Source organism: Toxorhynchites rutilus, chromosome 2, assembly GCF_029784135.1.
Source record: "Toxorhynchites rutilus septentrionalis strain SRP chromosome 2, ASM2978413v1, whole genome shotgun sequence".
Lineage (NCBI taxonomy): Eukaryota > Metazoa > Arthropoda > Insecta > Diptera > Culicidae > Toxorhynchites > Toxorhynchites rutilus.
In genome coordinates this window covers 330,446,596-330,468,260 of record NC_073745.1, presented here as the reverse complement: position 1 = coordinate 330,468,260, position 21,665 = coordinate 330,446,596, and the positions used below count along the sequence as shown (strand labels likewise).

Here is a 21,665-nt window from a genome sequence, read left to right as displayed (position 1 = left end):
CACCACGTTCATATGGACCAGTGTGATACACAAAGATTCGATTTTCATTCAACAGATCATAAAAATCCTTTTTATTCCGTTCAACAAAACAGAAATTCAACAACGATATTTTGCTCACTAACCCCGTCTTATTTGAAGCATTGCAACAGCCATTCTGTTCGCTCGGTTAACTTCTCCGCCGGCCAGCAGCACCATTAGCAATCCGTTCGTCGAAAGTGCATCGAACAGATTTCGAATCCAGCCATCAATCTGTTCGATTTTAGCGCGCTTCGCCTCTCCACTCGACAGATCCTGTTCTTTGAGCTGAATGCAGCACAAATTGAAGTCATGGTTTATACACGTGGCTACAGTTTGGTTTACGACTGCGGCATCGGTTGCTAGTTTCTCGAAGCTCAGCAACTTCTTCGCTCCTCCGTTGGCTTCAACCGAGTCACCAAAATACTTGCGAAAATTATCCAAATTGTCAGCGTTAGTGACAATGGAAGAAGTTTTGTTTCTTGACCGGGCGTGACCGAACAAAGTCGCGCTTATTTCACACTCGTTAGGACTAGCAACCCCGAGGCTCTCAACATCTTCCTTTGTCGCGATTCCAATCTTGCTTACTCTCTTGTGATAAGACTGTCGATCCAGCAGACACTGATCGCCATAGTAAATATCTTTCGACAATTTATGCTTCACAAGCTCCAAAGATGCCCGACAATCCTCGATCGAGTTGTGGCCTCCGCTCGAGCATTGGATATCTTTGTGGAGGAATGTCTTGGCGAGTACCTTCAGCTTCGTCTTCGTGCCGGCCTTTCCGGTCACGTTGAACAGCATACTCGTATCAATCACGTACGGATGCATCATCTTCAATGCATTCAAATCAAAGTTCAGCGATTGACCCACCAGAATAGCATCCGGTGGCAGCTTGTTTTTCAGATCCACATGCACATCTCGCAACGTCTTCGAGACGTTTCGCAATATCTCCGGCGTGATGCCGGAGAACTGAGTCACGTAGTCGACAATTTTGTTCTCGGGACGAACCAGCGTTTCGTAGAACTCCTTACCTTCTTCGTCTATGATCGAAACTCGCGTCAGTTCCGAAGCACCGATGCTAGTTTTGCACATCTCACAATCCAGCGCGAACATGGGGGATCGGGGAGTAACGGGTGCGTAGTGGTCGTTCGTGGTGATGTAGCCCGCGTAGCGATGTTTCAGGCTTCCTGCAGAACAAGAAGGAAAACGTTGAAGCTATATTTGTTGCGGAGGATTGGAGTTCAATTGATTGATTAATGATCGATTATAAATTCTGTGATAAAGCTTTGCTCTGTTAGAAATGTTTTGACAACAACATTAAAAACAATGTTTTTGAAATCAATGCTCTTTTTTTGAAAAGTGGAGGTTTTTTTCTGCGATACTGTCAAATGGAAGTCGAAAGAAAAAAAATTCTATATTTATTCTATCGGTATTCTATCGAAAACGGACATGGTCATCTTCAAAAAATAATAAACCCGCTGAATTTGGCTAAACCGATTGTGAGTAGCGTATTATTCGGATGGATTAAAGTATGCGTAGTGGAAATTCCGATCGGCAGCTGCATTGGAAGGTATTCAAATACAACTGAAACAGAGCTATCTTCCGGAAAATACGTCTGCGAGACGGTTATCGTTCTTTATGCGTCAAAAAACATACGAGCCGGGCGCTAAATCTAGAACACGCTCTCAGGAATTATCCAGCAAAATACTACCGAAGTACCAAAGCTGTTTACTCGTGCATTACGAAATGTACCTAACGATGGATTTTAATATTGCCACTATAGCGAAACACATTTCAGTGGTACCGTGACAACGGGTATAATTTTGTCGGATTGAAGTCTTTTCCTCATGGAGGTGTAAGAGATTTTTTTCGGAGATGCAGAATACGTGCAGTTTAATTTATTTAAAAAAAATTAATTTAAAAAAAATTTAAAAAAATAAAAAAAAATTAAAAAAAATTAATTTGGTTCTCAAATGGGGATCAACACTAGGGTAGGAGCCTGCCCGTTGGTCTCAAATGTTTCTATCTCACGCCTCCACGAAGATCATATGACGACATTTTTAGATCGGGCGTGAACTGGAAACACACACCTGGTCTTGGCTCCGAGAACGGGTGTCGAAAGTGGCTAAGTGAGGGGGTGCGAGCGAGTCAGAGCGCTATATCTCTCCCGGGGAAGGCCTCCCGGGTCATGGAGGCCTTGCCAACCCGCTGTCTCCCGGGCAAAGGAGATACACCCAGAAAATGGAGCTACGTTCACGAAGAATACTTAGAATGCGATCGCCCGAGGAGGGTCCCCGAACTGGAGCTGGTCCTGGAACGGGAGTAAGAGCGAGCGGCCAGCGGCTGGAGGGCGAGGTGCAAGAGCGGGCCACCAGCCGGGTTCAACCCGAAGAGCTACCGCCACACGGAAACAGCAGCCATCGACATCACCAACGAAACGCTGCGCCTACGAGGCGTGTTGCGACTGTCAGACGACAGTCGTCCACACTTGTGGGTACTACTAGGCGACGGATCATGTGGACACACGAAATGAACGAATTCGTGATCCGCGCCTATTACATCTGCACTGCTTTGGAGACGGACATGAGCGGTCGCCCTCGAATACTAACAATGTTCGAGGAAGCGTATCCAGAGTATTCGTCGGGAGGCTTGACCAAAATGCGATGAACGCGAGGCGTAGAGCGATTGTACGCAACAATATGCTCTCCCAAACGCAAGTCGACGAGATCAAGCAGCAGGTGCAGAGAGAACTAAGCTCCAGAACAAGCAGAGCAAGCGATGTGTCGAGACGAAGTTCAGTACGGCTGAGCAATTCATTCGCGAGTGGGGCACGCGAATCAGCACCAGTGGAGGCCACAGTACAACAACCCCCTGAGCCGGAAGACCCACAGCCAGATCAACAACTACTACGCGATCTGGTCTTCCATTACGACGAGGCGATCTCACAGTTCCGCGACACGGACCCTTTGTCGCGCCCCAGGATCCCGAAGTTACAGCATTCCCGCAGGCTGACAAGTGCAGTAAAGCTCATGAACGAGCACGTTCTTCCGCTGCACTTGGTTGATGCTGAGAACATGGAGGAGCTGCAACTGAAAGTTTACTGTGCTGCTGTGGCGACCGCCAAAAGTTTAGGATACCGTATTAGGCCAAGAGGCAGACTGCTCCAACATCTCCGTGAAAGGCGTGAGCCTCCATGGCGAAGGAGATTGGAGCAACGGATCCTAAACAAGCGCGCCGCAATTGGAAGACTGATGGCGTACAAAAGAGGCAGCAGATCGGCGAAATTATGTCGCCAAGTTGCTGTGATCGTGCGGCCTACTGAACTTCGCCAGCTGGGAGCTCACCAGCTGACGGAAAAACTCGACACACTGGTACAGCAATTGAGCGTCCTTACAAAACGGCTGAAACGTTACTCTGACTCTGCAAAGCGCCAGGAACAAAATCGGATGTTCAGAGATAACGAGAAAGCGTTCTACGACCACATTAGCGACGAGAAGCCCGACTACCGCGAAGGTTTGCCAGATATTAGCGATGTGACGAACTTCTGGGCTGGTATCTGGGATACCCCAGTAGAACATCGCGACGGGCAAATGTGGTTAAGACGGGAGGAGGAGAGTTGTGGTGAAATTGGAGAGATGCCAGCTATCATCGTCGGAGAGAACGATGTCCGCGAAGCCTCGCGGTACCTGAGGAACTGGGCAGCACCGGGCCCCGATGGTGTCCAGAACTTTTGGCACAAGAAGCTGACCGTCGCACATCCAAAGATAGCTGAGTGCTTCAACAAGGTGCTACGTGACCCACACAACCTTCCTGAATTCGCCACCCGTGGCGTCACCTTCCTCCTCCCGAAAGACAGCAACACATTGAACCCATCAAAGTACAGACCGATAACGTGCCTATCGAGTCTGTACAAAATACTGAGCAGCATAATTACCGCCAAAGTTTCTGCTCACTGCGAACAGCATCACATCATCGCAGAAGAGCAGAAAGGATGCAGGAAAAATACGCATGGCTGCAAAGACCAGGCCATCATCGACGCAGCCATAGTCGGCCAGGCGGTATATAACCAGCGGAACCTAAGTATGGCCTACATCGATTACAGGAAGGCTTATGACTCCATACCTCACTCGTTTCTCGTCCGGGTATTGGAGCTCTACAAGATTGATCCCGTCGTCGTTAGGTTCCTGCAGCATGCGATGAGGCAGTGGAGCACGTCTCTGCACCTTAGTGATGGGGAAAATGTGTTGCAGTCTAGAACGCTGCAGATAAAGAGGGGGATATTCCAAGGCGACTCTTTCAGCCCGCTTTGGTTTTGTCTGGCACTGAACCCCCTCAGTAGGACGCTCAATAGAAACGGTCATGGCTATAAAATAAGGTATGGCGACGGCGCCCACGAAGAAGTGACCCATACCTTCTACATGGATGATCTCAAGGTCTACGCTGATTCACGTCAGCGTCTAGGTGTAGCTATCCGGGTTGTCGAAGACATAAGCAGGGACATCTGCATGGAGTTCGGCCTCGACAAGTGCCGCTGTGTCCATCTGCTGAAAGGGCAGCTTACCGAATCCGGAGGTTACGAGGTCTATGACGGCGAGTTCATAAGAGACATGGTTTGTGGCGAATCCTATAAATATCTTGGATTCCGACAGCTCACCGGGATTCGCCACTCCGACATCAAGACGGAGCTGCGAGACAAGTTCTTGAGTCGAGTGAACTGTGTCCTGAGGACTTTCCTCAACGCGGGGAACAAGGTACGCGCGATCAACACATTCGCGGTTCCCCTGCTGACCTTCAGTTTTGGTGTAGTCAAATGGAGCAAAACTGACCTAGAGGACCTTGAGAGGAGGATGAGGAAAGCATTTAAAGAGGCCGGAATGCACCATCCTCAATCGGCACTGGAGAGAGTTTCACTGCCACGCAAAGAAGGGGGACTTGGAATAGTCGACATATCTGCACTGTGTGTTGCCCAGGTACGACAACTGCGCGAGTACTTCGCAGAACGCGCCAACCAAAACGCGCTATACCGGGCTGTCTGCGCCGCCGACAGAGGATACAGCGCTCTAGACTTGGCGCAAGCGGAGTACCAACTCAACTGCAATCTGCAGACAGAGGAGGAGAAGATTGCAGCTTGGAAGCAGAAGGCAGTGCATGGTGCCCACCCCCATCAACTGGACCGGCCACACGTCGACAAGGCCGCATCTAATCTGTGGCTAACGCGTGGTGAACTCTCTTCAGTAGTAGAAGCCGACATGATAGCCATCCAGGACAGGATAATGCCGACGAGAAACTGCAGGCGGTACGTCTGGCATCAAGACGTTGATGACATTTGCCGGATGTGCCATCAACCAGGTGAAAACATAGAGCACATTATGGGAGGCTGTCCCGTTTTGGCCAACGCAGCCTACACCGAGCGCCACAACAACGTGGCCCGTATTGTTCATCGACAACTGGCGCTCCAATGTGCTCTACTGGAAGACAACGTACCAAACTACCGGTACCTGCCTGCACCTGTCCTGGAAAATGACCGTTTCAAGCTGTACTGGGATCGCACTGTTCTGACCGACCTCTCGATCCACCACAACCGCCCAGATATAATGGTTTACGACAAGAGCGACCGCAAAGTCACCATCATCGATGTCGCGATTCCACTGAATCAGAATCTGGAGGAGACCCACGGTCGCAAAATCTGCAAGTACCGACCATTGGCCGTGGAGCTCAAGGAACTGTGGGGGCTAAGGGAGGTCCCAAGAATTGTTCCAGTTGTTCTCTCTAGAACTGGAATTATCCCGAAGACACTTCTGGAAGCGCTAAAGGTGTTGAACATGGAGAAGGAATTGGCCGGCATCCAAAAGTCGGTCATCCTTAGCACCTGCGCGATTGTCCGACAATTTCTCGGTCAGGACTGAAACAGCACGAGCATGCAGATACGTGCATTCCGCAGAGCCTAGTCCCCCTTTGGCATTCAGAAGCCCGGGGGCAGGTGAAAATTCTGGCTAGGTTCGCCTAGTTAAGAAGTGAGATAAGTGAGATAAGATAAGAAAAAAATTAATTTAATTTATTAATTTAAAAAAAATAAAAAAAAACATTTTTATTTTAATTTTTTTTGCAATACGGATCGGACTCGATTATATACCAGGGGTTAGACATCAATTAAATATAGGCTACCCAAAATCAAAATCAATATGGCGTCATTTGTTTATCAACATATCATTTACGAGGATTGAAATCGAAAAATGCGCTGCTTTATTCTAACTGCATGAGCGATTTTCATATTTCGGTTTCACATGGAGGTGTTCACATTTAACATGGAGTTTAAAGTTAGCCACTATTCGACTATATAACCGGACCGAGTTGTAAACAACAGTAATTGATTGAACCAAAATGTCAATAAACCGCAGCAATATTGGGTACACTGGCAATATGAGGGATTTGACGTTTTAGTCGTACCCCTGTTATATACAGACTCGATTATATGTGATTCAATTATATACAGACTCGATTATATGTGATTCAATTATATACAGACTCGATTATATGTGATTCAATTATATACAGACTCGATTATATGTGATTCGATTATATACAATTGTGGACTCGATTATATACAGTTTGGAAAAAAAATATTTTTTTTTATATTTCAAATGTGACTTGTTTCAAGAAGTGTAGCCTTTCAACGTTAAGGTGTAATTTAAGTGGCTATTACATGTACAATGCGGTAAAAATCGTGATTTTTGAGAATTTTGCTTGAATTTTTACCAGGAATTGTTTATATCGATATTGCAGCCAAGCTAAGAAAGATAGAAATTGGGTGTCAAAGAACAAATTGTAGAGCGGTTAAAAAGTTTAATATAAATTTTTAGGATGAAATTAATAATAACACATTAAAAAATGTTAACTTTTAAGTTTTTATATAATGTATATAATCGAGTCCGCGCTGTATACTAAATTGAGATCTCTACTGTCAATATGGACCATTTGAAGCTAGCGATTGACCAGAAACGTTCAAAGCTGGCTAACAGAACAGAAATTACTATGAAAGCAAACTATTGAAATCACAAAAGTCTATAAATATTGGTGACCTCATAGGTCAGCTGTTGATACATGATAAATTTTGTGCTCGTCCTGACCAACCGTACATGTGTAAAATTTAACGATGATGATACCACTTGTGCATCGTCAACCGGAATAACTCATTTTCAAACAAAATTCGACAGCTCTTTCATTTGAACTACGGAAGTTATGGCAAAAACAGTAAAGCCACTGCATACTGGGAGCTCCATTCGGTTGCGAAGAAAGTGGCCATCGCCAAATTCTTTGAGAGAAAGGTGGCTACATCGTTCCGGGCTTTGGATCGGCAGGTCGGAGCGACGGGTCAAAAAGTGAAAAAAAGTACCTAGCGAAGATGGACATTATCATCCGGAAACGTAAGTCGAGACCGGCCGTGTCGGAACACAAAGCTGTGTGAATATAGATGTTGTTCCGAAGTCCGCCAACCCTCCGAACGCCCCAGCCAACCTGAAGCGGAGGGTATACTCCAACATACGTACAAGAATGTTTTCGACAGCAATGGGCAAAGTTCCGACAAATCGGCCGGAAGGTCATCCGACATGGCGTCGACATATTCTTGTAATATTGTTAATAAAATTATGTTTAACACTTTTAACGGGTACTGGCAACTATATTGCCACCAACGATTTCATTTTTATCTCTCCTTTAAGGATAAATTATCACCTCTAATCTTATGTGGTAACTTGTTCTAATGGGGGTCTTCGTAGCCACTTGGTTACGCGTTCGCTTGCTAAGCGATCGATCGTGAGTTCAAACTCAGGGTCCTCAATTGACCATCTTTGTGTTATTATAGAATAACTACGTCCACGCAACCATCATCAGCGATGGAGATCGATCCACGGTCAAAATAAGATCGATTCATCCATACAACTGTTCTGCTCTGCAAGAAGCATCGGGCTGCTGTTCTATAAATAACCCAACAATGATCAATATCAACTGTCTCCGCTGTCCGGTCTGCTGAACAATGGAAGAACAGATAGAATACCCTTACGCCTAAATGGCTACTACAGTATAATTTACCATAATGTAATGGAACAGAAAACCTAACGCCTAAATGGCTACCACTACTACTGTGTAATTTACAATTTATAGAAACATTAACATATGCACATGTACACGATAAAAACCCGGCTCTGTTAGATAAAATGCTAATGAGCCTAATAAATAAATAAATGGGATAAAAAAAACTTGTTCTGATGTCTAGCAATATGCCAAATTTTTTTTGAGCGTGAAAAAATCAAAAACTTCATTTTAGAGCCATTTTCGTGTTAACTCCCAATTCAGAGCAGCAAGAGCAAATTTCCCTTAAGGGGGTATTCTAGTCTAGAAATCTGAAAAAATCGAAATTTTTTTACCATATTTCTGTAGTTTAGGCATTCAAGAATATACTCTAGAAAGGACTTATCGAAAATCCTATTATTTACCTAGTTAGAGCCATCTTAGTGATGTGGTATCTAACCTGTTACGGCCATCACAATGAACTTCAAACGCGTTTCTCTCGGAACTAGTTTTTTTCTAACTGGCGTACACGATATCTCAAGTTCTACTCAACCGATTTATGTCAAATTTATATGAAAATAATCTGCATACATCTCTCTATCGCATGAACCAATAAAAAATTATAACTTTTTAATTTTACTATTTTTAAAAAATCGGTAAACGCAAAAAAAAAACGTTTTAAACAGCATTTTTGTTTTCAAACGGCCGCCATTTTGTTAAAACCCATGTTTTTGACTTGTCCGAGGTTCATGCCATAGCGACATCTTTACTGATTCAGAATCTGTTCGATTTTTTTTTGTTTCAGATAACCAGAAGGACTGGAATCGTGTACGCCATGGCACAACTTTTTTTTGAACACCCTCACTTCACCAGCATGTAACTATTCTAATTATGAATATTTTTTTCCGTCCTATTTTTGTTTTATTGTTGAAAGATAGATAAACGAATAATGATATAATGGATAGTAAAAATATTCTTTGTTTTATTTTTACGGAGTTCGAAAAAACGTCCGAAATTCGTGTCTCTACACTAGAATACCCCCTTAAATTCATTGAAAAACAATCATTTTGTTAAAGTTTTCAATACACATGAACTGTTCAGGACCTGCTGAGTCTGATCATGAGTTTTATTAGTTGTTTTTGTTGAAACCAACATCAAAAATTCAAATACAAAAAATCATTTTTATCATCAAGTATTTTCCGCCAGACGAACAGTGGCAACTATATTGCCACCAATTTATTCAACGTTTTTGATTGTTTCGCATTTTAAAAAAAATGGTTTCGTGTATTTAAGCATGTAAATATGTCGTTCGGCCTTATTCTGCGTGGCGTGTGAGGTGAGATGACAATTGTCACTTATGTCACGCGATTCCACCAGGCGTATGCCGTGAGAAATCTCACTTGAATGAACTCTCACTTTATTCCCGCTCTCAAATATACGTGACGATTGTCACATGAACTGGGATTTCTAGGTGACAATCGTCGACATGTCTTGAGGTGTCGACAGTGCATGAAAACAAATGAAAAAAGGAAGAGGAATAATAAGTGTTTTTTTGGGTCGTATAGAATCGATAGTAATGGTATTATATGTATCAATAAATTCAATTTATCTTCAATTTTCACAGTACGAAAGACAAATTGCAAGTAGTTTGTTTTTTTTTCGTGAAAGCGGTAGTGAGTCTGTTATTCCTCAATTGGACGAATAAGCACACCGAAATTATTTTCATTTCATGAAATCTATTTATTTTCTCTAAAATATATCTATCATATGGGTCTTGTGTTTCATCTATCTATCCGCGAGTCATCGTCACCGAACTGCATATCCATTTCAGAAGCCGTGGTATATGCCCGAGCCGGAGCCAGAGCAACAATTTAACACTGAGAGTGCAGAGAGCAGCAGCAACTACGACCAAAACAAACAAAAATGCTAAACTTTACAGGATGCAATCAACTGTTTCACCAGTTTCTAAATGTTTTCTAAATCAAATACCTGCAAATTCGGCAGAATGTCCTGATACACTAACAACAGGCCAGGTTAAATCAGATCTATAGATACGGTACTGACTGCAGCAAAACAAATATCTGACCTCTCTGAGCGAAACAAATAAAATTCTGGGATGCCAGATGTTTTTTCTCAAATATATGCGATAAAAATCTGAAATATTTGTAAATATGTGCTAATGTCTGACATACTGACCAGCTTCGTTTATCATATGGAATCAATAATGTTTTGTCACTATTTTAAATAGCCTGCAGCAGGAATAAAAGGTTGTGATAAAAGTTAAATGTCTGCAAATTCGTGAACACATGTGCGAATGTGGCATCTCTGATCAGATTTGGCAACCAGCAGAATGAACGCCTTGTCACTTGCTGTTCATCCTCTCACATACATCAAATGAACCTCTCACGGCATCCGAAACGACTGTAGGAATAGAATGAGGAGAGTTGCGTGATGGTGATGTGACAATTGTCATCTCACCTCACACGCCGCGTAGAATCAGGCATTGTATTGGAGTTTGCATTGATTACATGCCTAGTTCTCACGGCCCATTAAAGGGGTAATGGGAAATTTATCTCATTAAATTATCTTTTGTTGTCTTTTTTCGCAATCCGAATTGTTCATTTTTTAATGCAGGTTACATAAGTAAGGCAGTTTATAAAACTATGTCGACAAATGCGGAACAAATTACTGCCGATATTCCTCGGGCTTGAACGGTGTTGGAACGATCACAGCAACGGCAACCCGGCCCACAGCGCCTTAACTGTAACCGACTTATCGAAGGTTGGTTCGCTCCATCAACGGTAGGTTCGCTGTCGTTGATGGAGCGAACCAATACAACAACAAGAGAACAACAATTCAATGATCATCGGCCCACGAGAAAATTATATTGTTCGGTAGCGAATTAAAAATGGTGCCCTAATGTTAATTTTCCTAAGCTCTCTTATATCTATATTGTAAGTAACTTATTAATATGTGAATTTTCATTTATTTTTTTTTATTTTCATTTTCATTTATTTTTTTTAATTTTCATTTTCATTTTTTCATGAATTTTTTATTTTCTGGTATTTTAATCTGAATTCAATATACGTTAGATTTAGGACTAAAAGCACCATAAATCAAGAAATACAATTAAAGAAATTCCGTAGATAACGAAGCATAAGAACCTTCTTATCCCAGATGTATGTTATGAAGAACTTCATTGCTTTATTTTTCATTCTCCTAAGCTAACGTCGTCTGCTTTATAGACGTAACAATAACATTATGCTTCATAAAAATCTTACACATTGTGTAGAACAAAGTTTTGTAATGTGATGCGAGACTAAACAAAACATTTAGTTTACAAGCGCACCCGCCTTTGTGTCAGCATAAATGCAATTCGCTGCAAATGTTTGAGTGAGATGATTCACGATTATTCGTTTGTCTCGAAAACAAGATTTCATGTAGTTTGCTAGCTTCTTATATACTTTTCACTACTAAAGCAAAATGAAACTCACCTGTGAGTGGTAGTGGGTAATCTTCATTGATCATCTGAACCGGCGACAACAAAAGCTGTGTCCGTGGAAATCTATCACCCGGAGGTAGATCGATATCGATACAGTCTTCACTCGAGTCATCCGTAATGCTGTCAATGTTGTTGAAAATACTCTTCCTAATCAACAGGTGATCCTTGCACGACAACATGGCCGCCTCCAAAGACCCATACTCCGCCAGCAGTATATCCTTGTGAGTGTCACTAAGCGGTATGCACGCCAGCTCATCCACTATGCGATCGCTAGGAGTAACCACCTCTAGCGGATTGTGGAAAATTTTCCTACACTCTTTGAAACTTGATTCGTACGTGACAAAATCATCTGCATTTAGTCCTTCAACGAAAAGCACCGTCGTATGAGTCAGCTTGGCAGACTTTTCTAACACCACCCAACGACTAGCACTCATGGGAGAATCGGCTCGAAGCATAATCTGCATCAGTAGCGCTTGAATGTCATCTAGAATCAACGGGACGCGATCCTCCGGCTTCGTCTTCAATAAAGCTTCTTCACCGATCTCCTTCAATCGTAACTTCGGTACGTTCCTCATCCTATCTCGTTTCTTGTTCACGTTTACCTTCAGAGTGCGATAATCAATGTCCGCTAGTTTAAGCTTTTTCTCATCTGGTTCCTCCTGTTTACTTCCGTTCACAACCACTGTCGGATCCAAACTGTCGGCTTGATTCTCGGGCGGCTTAGCAATGGCGGATGATGGTTGGGTACGATTTTGCTCATTCAGCTGCATCATTTCAGCCAACGCAAGAATTTTTCGTTTCTTGCGTTCCAACCGTTGCTCGCTCTTGCTATTGCGCCCAGCACTGGAGAGCGATTTGAGACCAGTAGTATCTTTCATTTACTGTAAAAGAAAAGAAATTACAACCAAGTCAAACAAAACGCTTGCAAATGGTGCCTATAAAATGGCGTCCTAGATCGATATTTCGCATTAACCCCTATTCAACATTTTTCACTTTTCCACAACAATAAATAATATACATCGTTCCCCAGAATTATAGTACCTACATACTGCAAATAAAAGAAAATCTATCTTAATTAGAGTTTAACTAAACTTACCCGTTCTTTAATCAACAGCACAGCGCCATAATACGTTCACTTTGACTGCAAAATTGCCAATGTGCTTCTTGCGGTAAATGCGACGCCGAAATTAGCACCGATAACTTTTTAGCACATTCAACCTGAACAAGGTTACTAAAACTGGGAACATTAGCGGTACTTCACCCCACGATGAACGTACCCCGAGGCAAGATGGTGGAGTTAACAGGTGGCTCGTAATTTACACTATTTTTAAAAGACGAATGAGGAATGGCAAGCGAAAGGTTTGGATTTGTTTATGTTATTACTTACGTTGGTATGGTTACATTTGATTTCGTCGAAGGTATTTGAAGCAGTATAATAAATAAACAGTTGTCGTTGAAAATAGTAACCTAGTAACCTTTATACATATGCTTCCGCCAGCTTTCTCGGCTAATGTGATATGATTTATTCAGGGAATGCTTTGATCGTGGTACCGCCACTGGCGTATAATTTGCAGCTTTGTTTTTTGTGCTGGTTCATAACGGCAATCAACCGTGCCGGCGAAACTGTGGTCAATGTTTAGTGTTGTTTGGATACCATCTATGTAAATAAATTCAAATTTACGGGATACGCTCGAACGGCAATTATGACATTACGTTTTACCTTCCACTTCACTTTCCTTGCCCCGAGGTGGGTAAGTATATGAAAGTTATTTGAGGTGCTCATGCACCGTTTGACCGAAGCCAAATATTTGACTCTTTTTGAAACATAAAAAACGTGTACCTACTGATCAAATATATTCGACAAAAAACACGACAAGCAAATATCCAATATTGGATGCCTAAAATATTTATTCGGTCTGTTCTTTGAATATGCCAGTACATTAGGTTACCATAAATATTTCAGTCGATTTTTTTTCCATGTTCGATGTTTGATATTGTTTGCCACTATTGTTAAGAGTGGCAAAAAAGTGGCAAAAAACTTTATCTGTCAAAAAGTATCAAATATGGGCCTGATTCTCGAATACACTTCACGGTGGAAACGAAATAAACGGTACGCCATTGAACAACGTTTTACGGCTTAGTGGAGTATCGAACATAATAATGAGTTTTCAGGCAGAATGAGCACTCTTCAAATAAAAAATCATCAATGAAAATTGACTTCTTCGTATCAAACTGGTATTCAATGTGAGTGGAAAACTTTGTTTTCTTCATGTGATATAATAATCTCATACAAAAATTTCATCTGAAGATAATTTGATATTATAATGATAAGTTTAGTGGGAAAACTAATCTCGTATCCAGATGTCGACACCGTACCGTTGACATCGCGGATACGTTTCATTCCGTTTCCACCGTGAAGTGTATTCGAAGTGTATTTGAGAATCCGCCCTATTTGATCTCCCGACAAACAGTGTACGGCCATCTTTAGAAGAGGTGCAATGTTCGAAGGAGAAAATTTCAACTAAAAACATTTTATCCTATTCGCGTTGAAGACATGGATTTTCGTATTCCGAACTTGAAAAGCGACAATGAAAATAATACTATGTGTAAAAAATCGAAAGAGTTAGGCAATTCAATTTTAATATCGTGAATGATCGAAAGAAAGACAGGAGGAAAACATTACACGATAAACGCGAGCCGAATGTACGATCCTAAAATAACAATCTATCGGGAACTCGGTGCAATAAAACAGTGAAAGGAAAGGGACAAAAACGATCGCACACATTTCTTATCGCGCTAGTTGTTGCCGTTGCTGCTGGGATTGGCAAGAGCTGTACTGGTGGGTATATGGAAGAGCCACTACGGACGGGCTTTTCCCGACTCTAAGTTCCATTCCCTATGCTCACATTAGTTGTTAGTGTCCCATTACGATTGAGTGAGCGCAGTGGTACACTGTTCACCCATGGATATTCAGGCATGACGTTTCCCGTCGACTGCTGCTTCAGCTGGAGATTAAACTGATCTTGCAGGTTTTGAGACACTACAGCTGGTTCTGTTGTGTGGAGAAAACGTTCTGTAGCATAAAAAATAGGCCTGGTTTATATGTAAACAAAAATAGTCGCTGTCATCTTTCATCTCCTCTCGCAACTTCCATGCTTCATCATCATACTGTCGGAAACGAACCACCTGTCAATTCCAGCTCCTTGAGCCAGATCATGTTTCGGATGTCATAATCTCAACAATCTCAACAATCACAAATGTCAAAAAACTGGTTTGAGTAGTTTGTACCAAGGCGCCTCTATATATACCAGGTGAAACAATCATATGAAATGCATTTTCAGCCATATTGGAATTGCTGTCGGTATTGTTTACAAACAGCATCAGAACGCCGCCGGCGGCTCTCTACAAACTGCTACGACGCTTATTCGGACGATGCCTACTATGTTCGGCTTTTGCGAATTTATGTGAAATAGAAGGGATGATTTTGTAGTATTTCATTCTCATTTCCACACTCTCGCATGTGAAAATGCAAAAATAGCGTATCCTAGCAATAACAAAACAAACAACCCCCGCTCCACAAACCGTAATCCCCTTCTTATTAAAGTGATGATGTTGCTTCACCTGTTATACATTGATATAGGCGCCTTGGTTTGTACCAAGGTGCTGATATAAATTTATAACAGATGAAGCAACATCATCACTTCAATAAGAAGGGAATTACGGTTTGTGGAGCGGGGGTTGTTTGTTTTGTTAGTGTTACACGTAATGCGTTGCGTCATGTAAGCTATTAATGTTTGCTGGATTGATTGATCAACTGACGATTTGAGGGTGCATATTAGGGTGCCAATGAAAATGGTCATCTCGAATTTCAAAAAGTTACAAAAAGTGTTCCGTGAAGCAACTCTTTTTAGGTGAAAATCGCCAGAAATTGGTGGATGAGTTCATAAGACTTACGACATCCGAATTCATTGAGCGAAATATGCGTCAGATGCAAGCAACAGTTTCTCGAACGTTGCAGTTGGAAGTATTGGAAACAATTTACGAATGTTTAGATTAAAACTACGAAAACCATATCACTCGTAAAAAGTTGGGTCATGCGGATAGAATCAAATTGGTTGTCAAAAAGAATCCAATACAAATGTCAAAAGAGATCCAATAATCAAGAGGGGAAAAAAGTGTTACTTTTTTAAAATAATCCACTCCTCCTGCTCCTTCTATAGGAAAAACATCTCACAGCATGCACAAAAAAGGAGCAAGAAATTCATTTTTCAAGCTAAATGCACTTGAAAAATAAATATTATTAGCTCCGCAAGACCCAGGTAAAAATGTATCGATGTGATCATTTGACATATTTGATTAAATAAACAGCGCTCAGAAAGACTGAAAAACAATTGATAATACTAATTTTTTAGTGTTATTGGATAAAGACAGAATAAGGAGGATTGGCATTGAAACGCTTGGTGTCATCGTCCATGTTTTTCATTCCGGAAGTTTCTGTAATTATTTTCCAATAAGAAACAAAGAAAAGAATGTTTCTTTGAATGATCTATTCATGCTTCATTCCCTTTTTTAATTACACTAGATCCTTGTTTACGCAACTTTTTTTGTGTGATTTGTTTACACGATTTTCTTGAAATTACGCGATTTGGCACTGCCTATCGTTGCCTCGTTGGGCAGAGATATCCCGCCAGTGCATGTACGAGTTTGGTTGTGATGAGCGCACGCCGATGACAGGGCAATCTTTTTAAAAGTATTTTTCTCGAAATTACGCTATTTTTTTCTCACCATTTGCTCGAGATTACGCTTTTTTGCACGCACTTAATCTACCTAGCTAATCAGAGCATCAGTGTACACATTGGTCTCAAATTTTAAATAATATTGTCGGTTTCGGGTTGCTCAATAAATCAGCAGCCTTTAATTACATAGTCATTCATTTTATCATTCATCAGCTAGCCAGACTATCCCGCGGATAATCGGAGTTCTACTGTATTTATTTACTCTTTTTAAATACCTTGTTTCGATTGCCATACTGATATCTTCAGCAACAGGGTACAGAAGAAAAACATCGTTCAAATTTGAATCGTTTACAGCGAAGGGGCTGAAAGCTGTCAAATCTGTTTTCAGTTGACCGGTACGATAGCATTTTTTTAATGTTGCCGAGAGTTGTTTGTTAAATATTTGTTTCCCGTTTTCAGCATAGTTTCCCACTATTCGGTGAACGTAATTGTGGTGACGATGGGAGAAAATAATTACCTCTCGGCGTACAAGCTGATAAACTCTCAACTGGTTTTGAGCAATCAGAAGTTGAAGGAAGAAATCAAAGAGAAGATTGAAATGATCAACGAAATTAATGAAGAACTGTTCAAATACAGAGAAGAAAACAAAACATTGCGTGATATGGTACAAAAATTGGTGGAACAATTCAAAACTATCACCACAATAATGGTATCAGTACGAGATCAGAGTGAATCAGTTTTAAATGTAGTTTTCAAACAGCACTCCTCGCGGGAGACTGAACAGCAGACTCGCAAACCGATAGCGGCGTTAATATATCAGAAACATCGCGCCGAGTGTCCTCCGTACGTAGATGAGGCGGCAATCGCTGAAGCCGAGGATGAGGACCATTCAATGGAGGACTACCGAACTGCACTTAATGTGGAAGACGAGGATAACGATGATGATGAGTTCGAGACAGACCAAGTGCTCAGTTTTAATTCACTGCCAAAAAGTCCACTCATTAGGCGTTTGGGGCGGAAATCGCGTAACCGTAGCTTTGACGAGTCATTCGAGACGATTGATACGAACCGAGTGATTAAGGCTGCTCGCAGAAGTCAGGAGTATCTGTCAGGCAGAGAATCCAAGGATAGTAAGGACAGCGAGGATGATACCGGAGGTATAGAGAACATGGATATTAGTCAGACTGTTATAGAAACGAATCATATCGCGGAAGCGCAACCAAGTATTGTATCGGAAGAAATGGAAGGTAATATATGTTGTTTCATATTGCATGTATTTATAATTTTGATGGGATATATTCATTCATCAGCTGACAACAGTTTAACGCTTCGGAACACACGAGTAGAAGACTATTCATCCACAATGCCGAGCGATCGTAGCGCTTTAAGTGAACGAGACACGACTTCCGATCACGATGCTGAACCGTTAGCACCGAAATTTGAAGCAAGCAGTTTTTCCGAGCACTCTAGTGCTCCAAGTGACCATAGTATTCAGAGTGAGTTGAATCCCCCAACCGACCAAAGCCTTCGACCCGTACTGATGAAACGCATGGCCAGTGATTCGATGTTATCCACCATTGTCGATCGTGAAACGAACAAAGAGAATACCATCATAAACGATACAATTTCTAATGCGACCTGTTCGACTCCTCTGTCCAAACAGAGGAAGGGTAAACTTAAGAACGCCAACCAGCATCTTCCACCGATATCTCCTGTCCCATTGGTGCGTCTGAAACCACTGACCAAGGAGAACCTCAGTCAGCATAACATTTCCTACGAATCCCTATTTGGGAAAGAGGACAAAAGCCTCAAACAGGAGGAGTTGGATCGGAGTGATCAAACTAGTTTGGAATCTAGCGATTCAAAGAGGCCGCGACGGAGGGCTGCGCCCAAGACCTTGAAAGAACCAAGTTTAACGAGAAAGTTGAGACGGACCTAGTTCTTAGCTATGCTGTTTAATTGTAAATAGTATTAGCGCTAATCACTGCTAAAAAAACCGTACATAAGTGGCCGAATCCACATCCAGTGAAAGCTGATTACGTTTAGTGATATTTATAATAGACTCAGATAAATAAAATCCGGATTCATGTTTCAATTGATTAGGTTCGTTTTAAGTTCCTTTGTTTAGTCTGTAGGTATAACGCGTCGCATTTAGAGTTTTTAATTCGAATCACACACATAAACAAGATTACTTGGCTTAGGATAAAAGGTGTCAAGCCATCATCTGATTATTAATTACCGACGGTTTAAGTTGCACCTATCGAAATTATTCATACAGTTCAGAACACAGGCTCAATCTTGCTTGTTAAAGTTGCTGACTTTATAGACAATATTTCGAATGATTCAAGGTTGATAATAAATGTCCGTGCCTGGGGACATCGACATCAGAGAATCATTAGATTTATGGACTACCGCTAGTCAATGATAGTTGCTTGGGCGCATGGGTATTTTTATATTTAACTAGCTGACTCGGCAAACTTCGTCCCGCCCAAAATTTGTTTTTTTGTTATCAATTCAAACATTCACGTTTTCTTACTATGAACAAGTTCATGGGTCCAATCGCAGAACTGTTCATTGATTGATCTTTTTATTCGTCACCGTTGATTTTACTTTTTACTATTAAATTCCTAGTATTTCTAACAAAACTCATCATTATAATATCAGATTATTTTCAGACACAATTCTCGTTCAAGATTTTTCAATCACTTGCAAATAACATGTTTCTCCGTTACATGGAATAAATGTTTTATACGAAAATTTGATAGAATAAAGACAGCCCCAAATCGGACAATTCCTTCCTCGAGTTCTGCTCATATCAACACATCAGTCGATCCTTTTTTTTTTTTTGTTTAGATAGAAGAAGATTTAAGAGTGCGTTTCATCACATTAAAATCCATTTCCAGTTTCGAACAAAGATCAATTTCGCTAGCGCAAACATCAAATGGACTAACAGCACTTGTCACTATGCAATTGTAGAACATATGGGAATTTAGTTTTCCGATTTTTCTTTTTTCCTTCAAAGTTTTCCGAAAATTTTCAATTGTCATGTTTGGTTGGAATATTTTTGGTTCAAATATGTGTATATTTTTATAGGACCCCCTCTCGATTCCAGAGGAGGGAGGGTACCATACCATTATAGAAACATTTCTCATACCCAAAAACCCCCACATCCCAAATTGTGCTTGATTGGTTTTCGAGTTATGCAGAAATTTGTGTTTCATTTGTATGACAGCCCACCCTTAGAGAGCGGGAGAAGTGTCTAACCATCATAGAACTATTTATTGCATCCTAAAACCTCCACATGCCAAATTTGGTTTCGTTTGATTGATTAATTCTCGAGTAATTCTGAAATTTGTGTTTCATTTATATGACAGCAACGACTCACGGCGCTATATGATTGTTCACCAACACAACCAGCATGAGCAGCACGAGAAACTGTGGCTCAGTCACAGCGTCGAGCGAGTCGTGTCTCACGAGCGCTCCTCCATCTCGCGTCATCTGACCAATTTGCGCCATTCCATCTGTTTTCATTATCCACAAAGACATGCGCTATATCGCGCCATACGCGTCTCAATTTGCGCCTAGCCTAACTGACTGTTCCAATAATAGCAAATTGTCAGCATGGTGCTGATAATCGAAGGCGTCCATCTCTGGAGCAATTACTTTGCAAATTGTCACTTAATTGTTCCATTGCACGGTTAATAGTTTTCAATGGGATATTGCTAGCTACTTTTTGTGAGAACAAGGGCTTTATTGAAAAAAAAGTTAACGAAAACACGTCGCGGAAAGTATGTTTCATTGCTGGCCACTATCTTTTCCATATTTCTGGCATTTGAATTCCATCTCGTCTTCTGAGAATATCCTGCTATCGATCAATTTTTGGCATAAACTTTCAAGCACTGCTTAGTCAGCCCAAACAGCGAGCAAATATTTTAAATACTCTTGAATAATAATAGATTAATGTAGATGGGAAAATGAAACCCCGGGGAAATTCTAACAAATCAAACCGGAGTAACATGGGGGTAATTAAGCTTCCTAATAACCTTGATCGTACCATATTGAGTGATTTTAAGATGGAACACTGTAAAGTTTTGCTTCTCCAGTTTCTGCCTGAAAAATTAATTATTATCTATTTTCGCTCCCCTAATCTCGTAAGCGAAGCTTAATGCAGTCAACGCGAATTTAGCTTCGTTTACGAGTTTAGGGGAGTGTCGAAGATAATGATTGAATTTCAGGATAAAACTGCAGCTGCTGTAGGTTTTTTTTTTCTCTGGATTTGAGTCGAGTAATCGACGTAAATTATTCGTTCGCTTCGATTATTGGTTGCGCAGTATTCGTTCGATTAATAATCGATTTCTTTAGGAAGTATTCGATTAATCGAATGATTATCATAAATCACTACTGGTAAGGACCTCATTAGAAATGAGGAAGGATAGAGCCAACACGTATGCACAGCGCATTCTCTCACCTCTTCGTATCGGACATACGTGGTTGACTCATAACTTCCTAGCAATGAAAAAAGAGACCCCACCTATTGCGGCGCCCGCCTGACAGTGGGACATATTCTAACGAAATTCTTGCGAACTGTGGACCTTCGTAGGAGGTACGGCTTAACCGGTGGCCTAGATGCCGTATTGCAAAACGACACATGGAAAGAAAGAGACTCTCTGGATTTCCTTGAAGAGGCTAACCTGATTCAGTACATTTGATACTGTAATCACATTTGAACGCTCACATACTGGTACGGTAAACATTCACTAACTGGGCGGAAAGGGAAGACCAGTTATCGAAATTGGCGTTTCTACTAGTCCGGCATGTTGGACGTAGTGATCCCCGATAATCGTTCGATAAATCGATTAATTGAATACTTCCTAAAGAAATCGATTATTAATCGAACGAATACTGCGCAACCAATAATCGAAGCGAACGAATAGTTGACGTCGATTAATCGACCCAAATCCAGAGTAAAAAAAACGTACGGCTGCTGCAGTTTTATCCTGAAATTCAATCATTGTCTTTGAGATAATAATTGATTTTCAGTCGGAATGAACACTTTTTTCATTCCAGATGGCTTTCTAGCAAATGAGAAATATTAGTCTAACTAAATATTTCTCCCGCTCTCCCGATTAATCGATTATTTGGGGCGATTAATCGTATCGAATTCGCGTTGACGGCGGAATGGTGTCGACATCTAGATACGACATTAGTTTGTATGAGGCCAACTATTCTCTATCAGATTAGTCGGTTCTAAGGCAGTTTTAAATTGTTAAAGTTTATATGAAAAATTTTTCTTTGCGTTATTTGCCTACTAGAAATATGTTGCTTTGACCCTAGTTTAAACTATT

At 41.3% G+C, this 21,665-nt stretch overlaps 2 protein-coding genes across 2 annotated transcripts; one reads left to right on the top strand and one right to left on the bottom strand.

Moving 5' to 3' along the window:
* Nucleotides 1–41: 41 nt before the first annotated feature.
* LOC129768802 (uncharacterized) lies at nt 42–12,812 on the bottom strand. Its single transcript, XM_055770689.1, has 3 exons — nt 12,681–12,812; nt 11,577–12,465; nt 42–1,202 (listed from the first exon to the last, which is right to left on the bottom strand). Exons 2-3 carry the CDS (start codon nt 12,460–12,462, stop codon nt 118–120), a joined length of 1,971 nt encoding a protein of 656 aa, XP_055626664.1. The 5' UTR covers nt 12,463–12,465; nt 12,681–12,812; the 3' UTR covers nt 42–117.
* Nucleotides 12,813–16,644: 3,832 nt separating this feature from the next.
* LOC129768910 (uncharacterized) lies at nt 16,645–19,011 on the top strand. The gene is made up of 3 exons (XM_055770853.1): nt 16,645–16,715; nt 16,780–17,567; nt 17,631–19,011. The coding sequence occupies exons 2-3, from the start codon at nt 16,820–16,822 to the stop codon at nt 18,257–18,259; spliced, it is 1,377 nt and encodes a 458-aa protein (XP_055626828.1). The 5' UTR covers nt 16,645–16,715; nt 16,780–16,819; the 3' UTR covers nt 18,260–19,011.
* The last annotated feature ends 2,654 nt before the right edge of the window (nt 19,012–21,665 follow it).

Coding starts and splice junctions, on each gene's coding strand:
- LOC129768802 (XM_055770689.1), bottom strand. CDS start 12,462: ATGAAAGATACTACTGGTCTCAAATCGCTCTCCAGTGCTGGGCGCAAT. Junction 1,203..11,576: donor TTACCCACTACCACTCACAG/GTGAGTTTCATT, acceptor CTTGTTCTGCAG/GAAGCCTGAAACATCGCTAC.
- LOC129768910 (XM_055770853.1), top strand. CDS start 16,820: ATGGGAGAAAATAATTACCTCTCGGCGTACAAGCTGATAAACTCTCAA. Junction 17,568..17,630: donor TGTATCGGAAGAAATGGAAG/GTAATATATGTT, acceptor TTCATTCATCAG/CTGACAACAGTTTAACGCTT.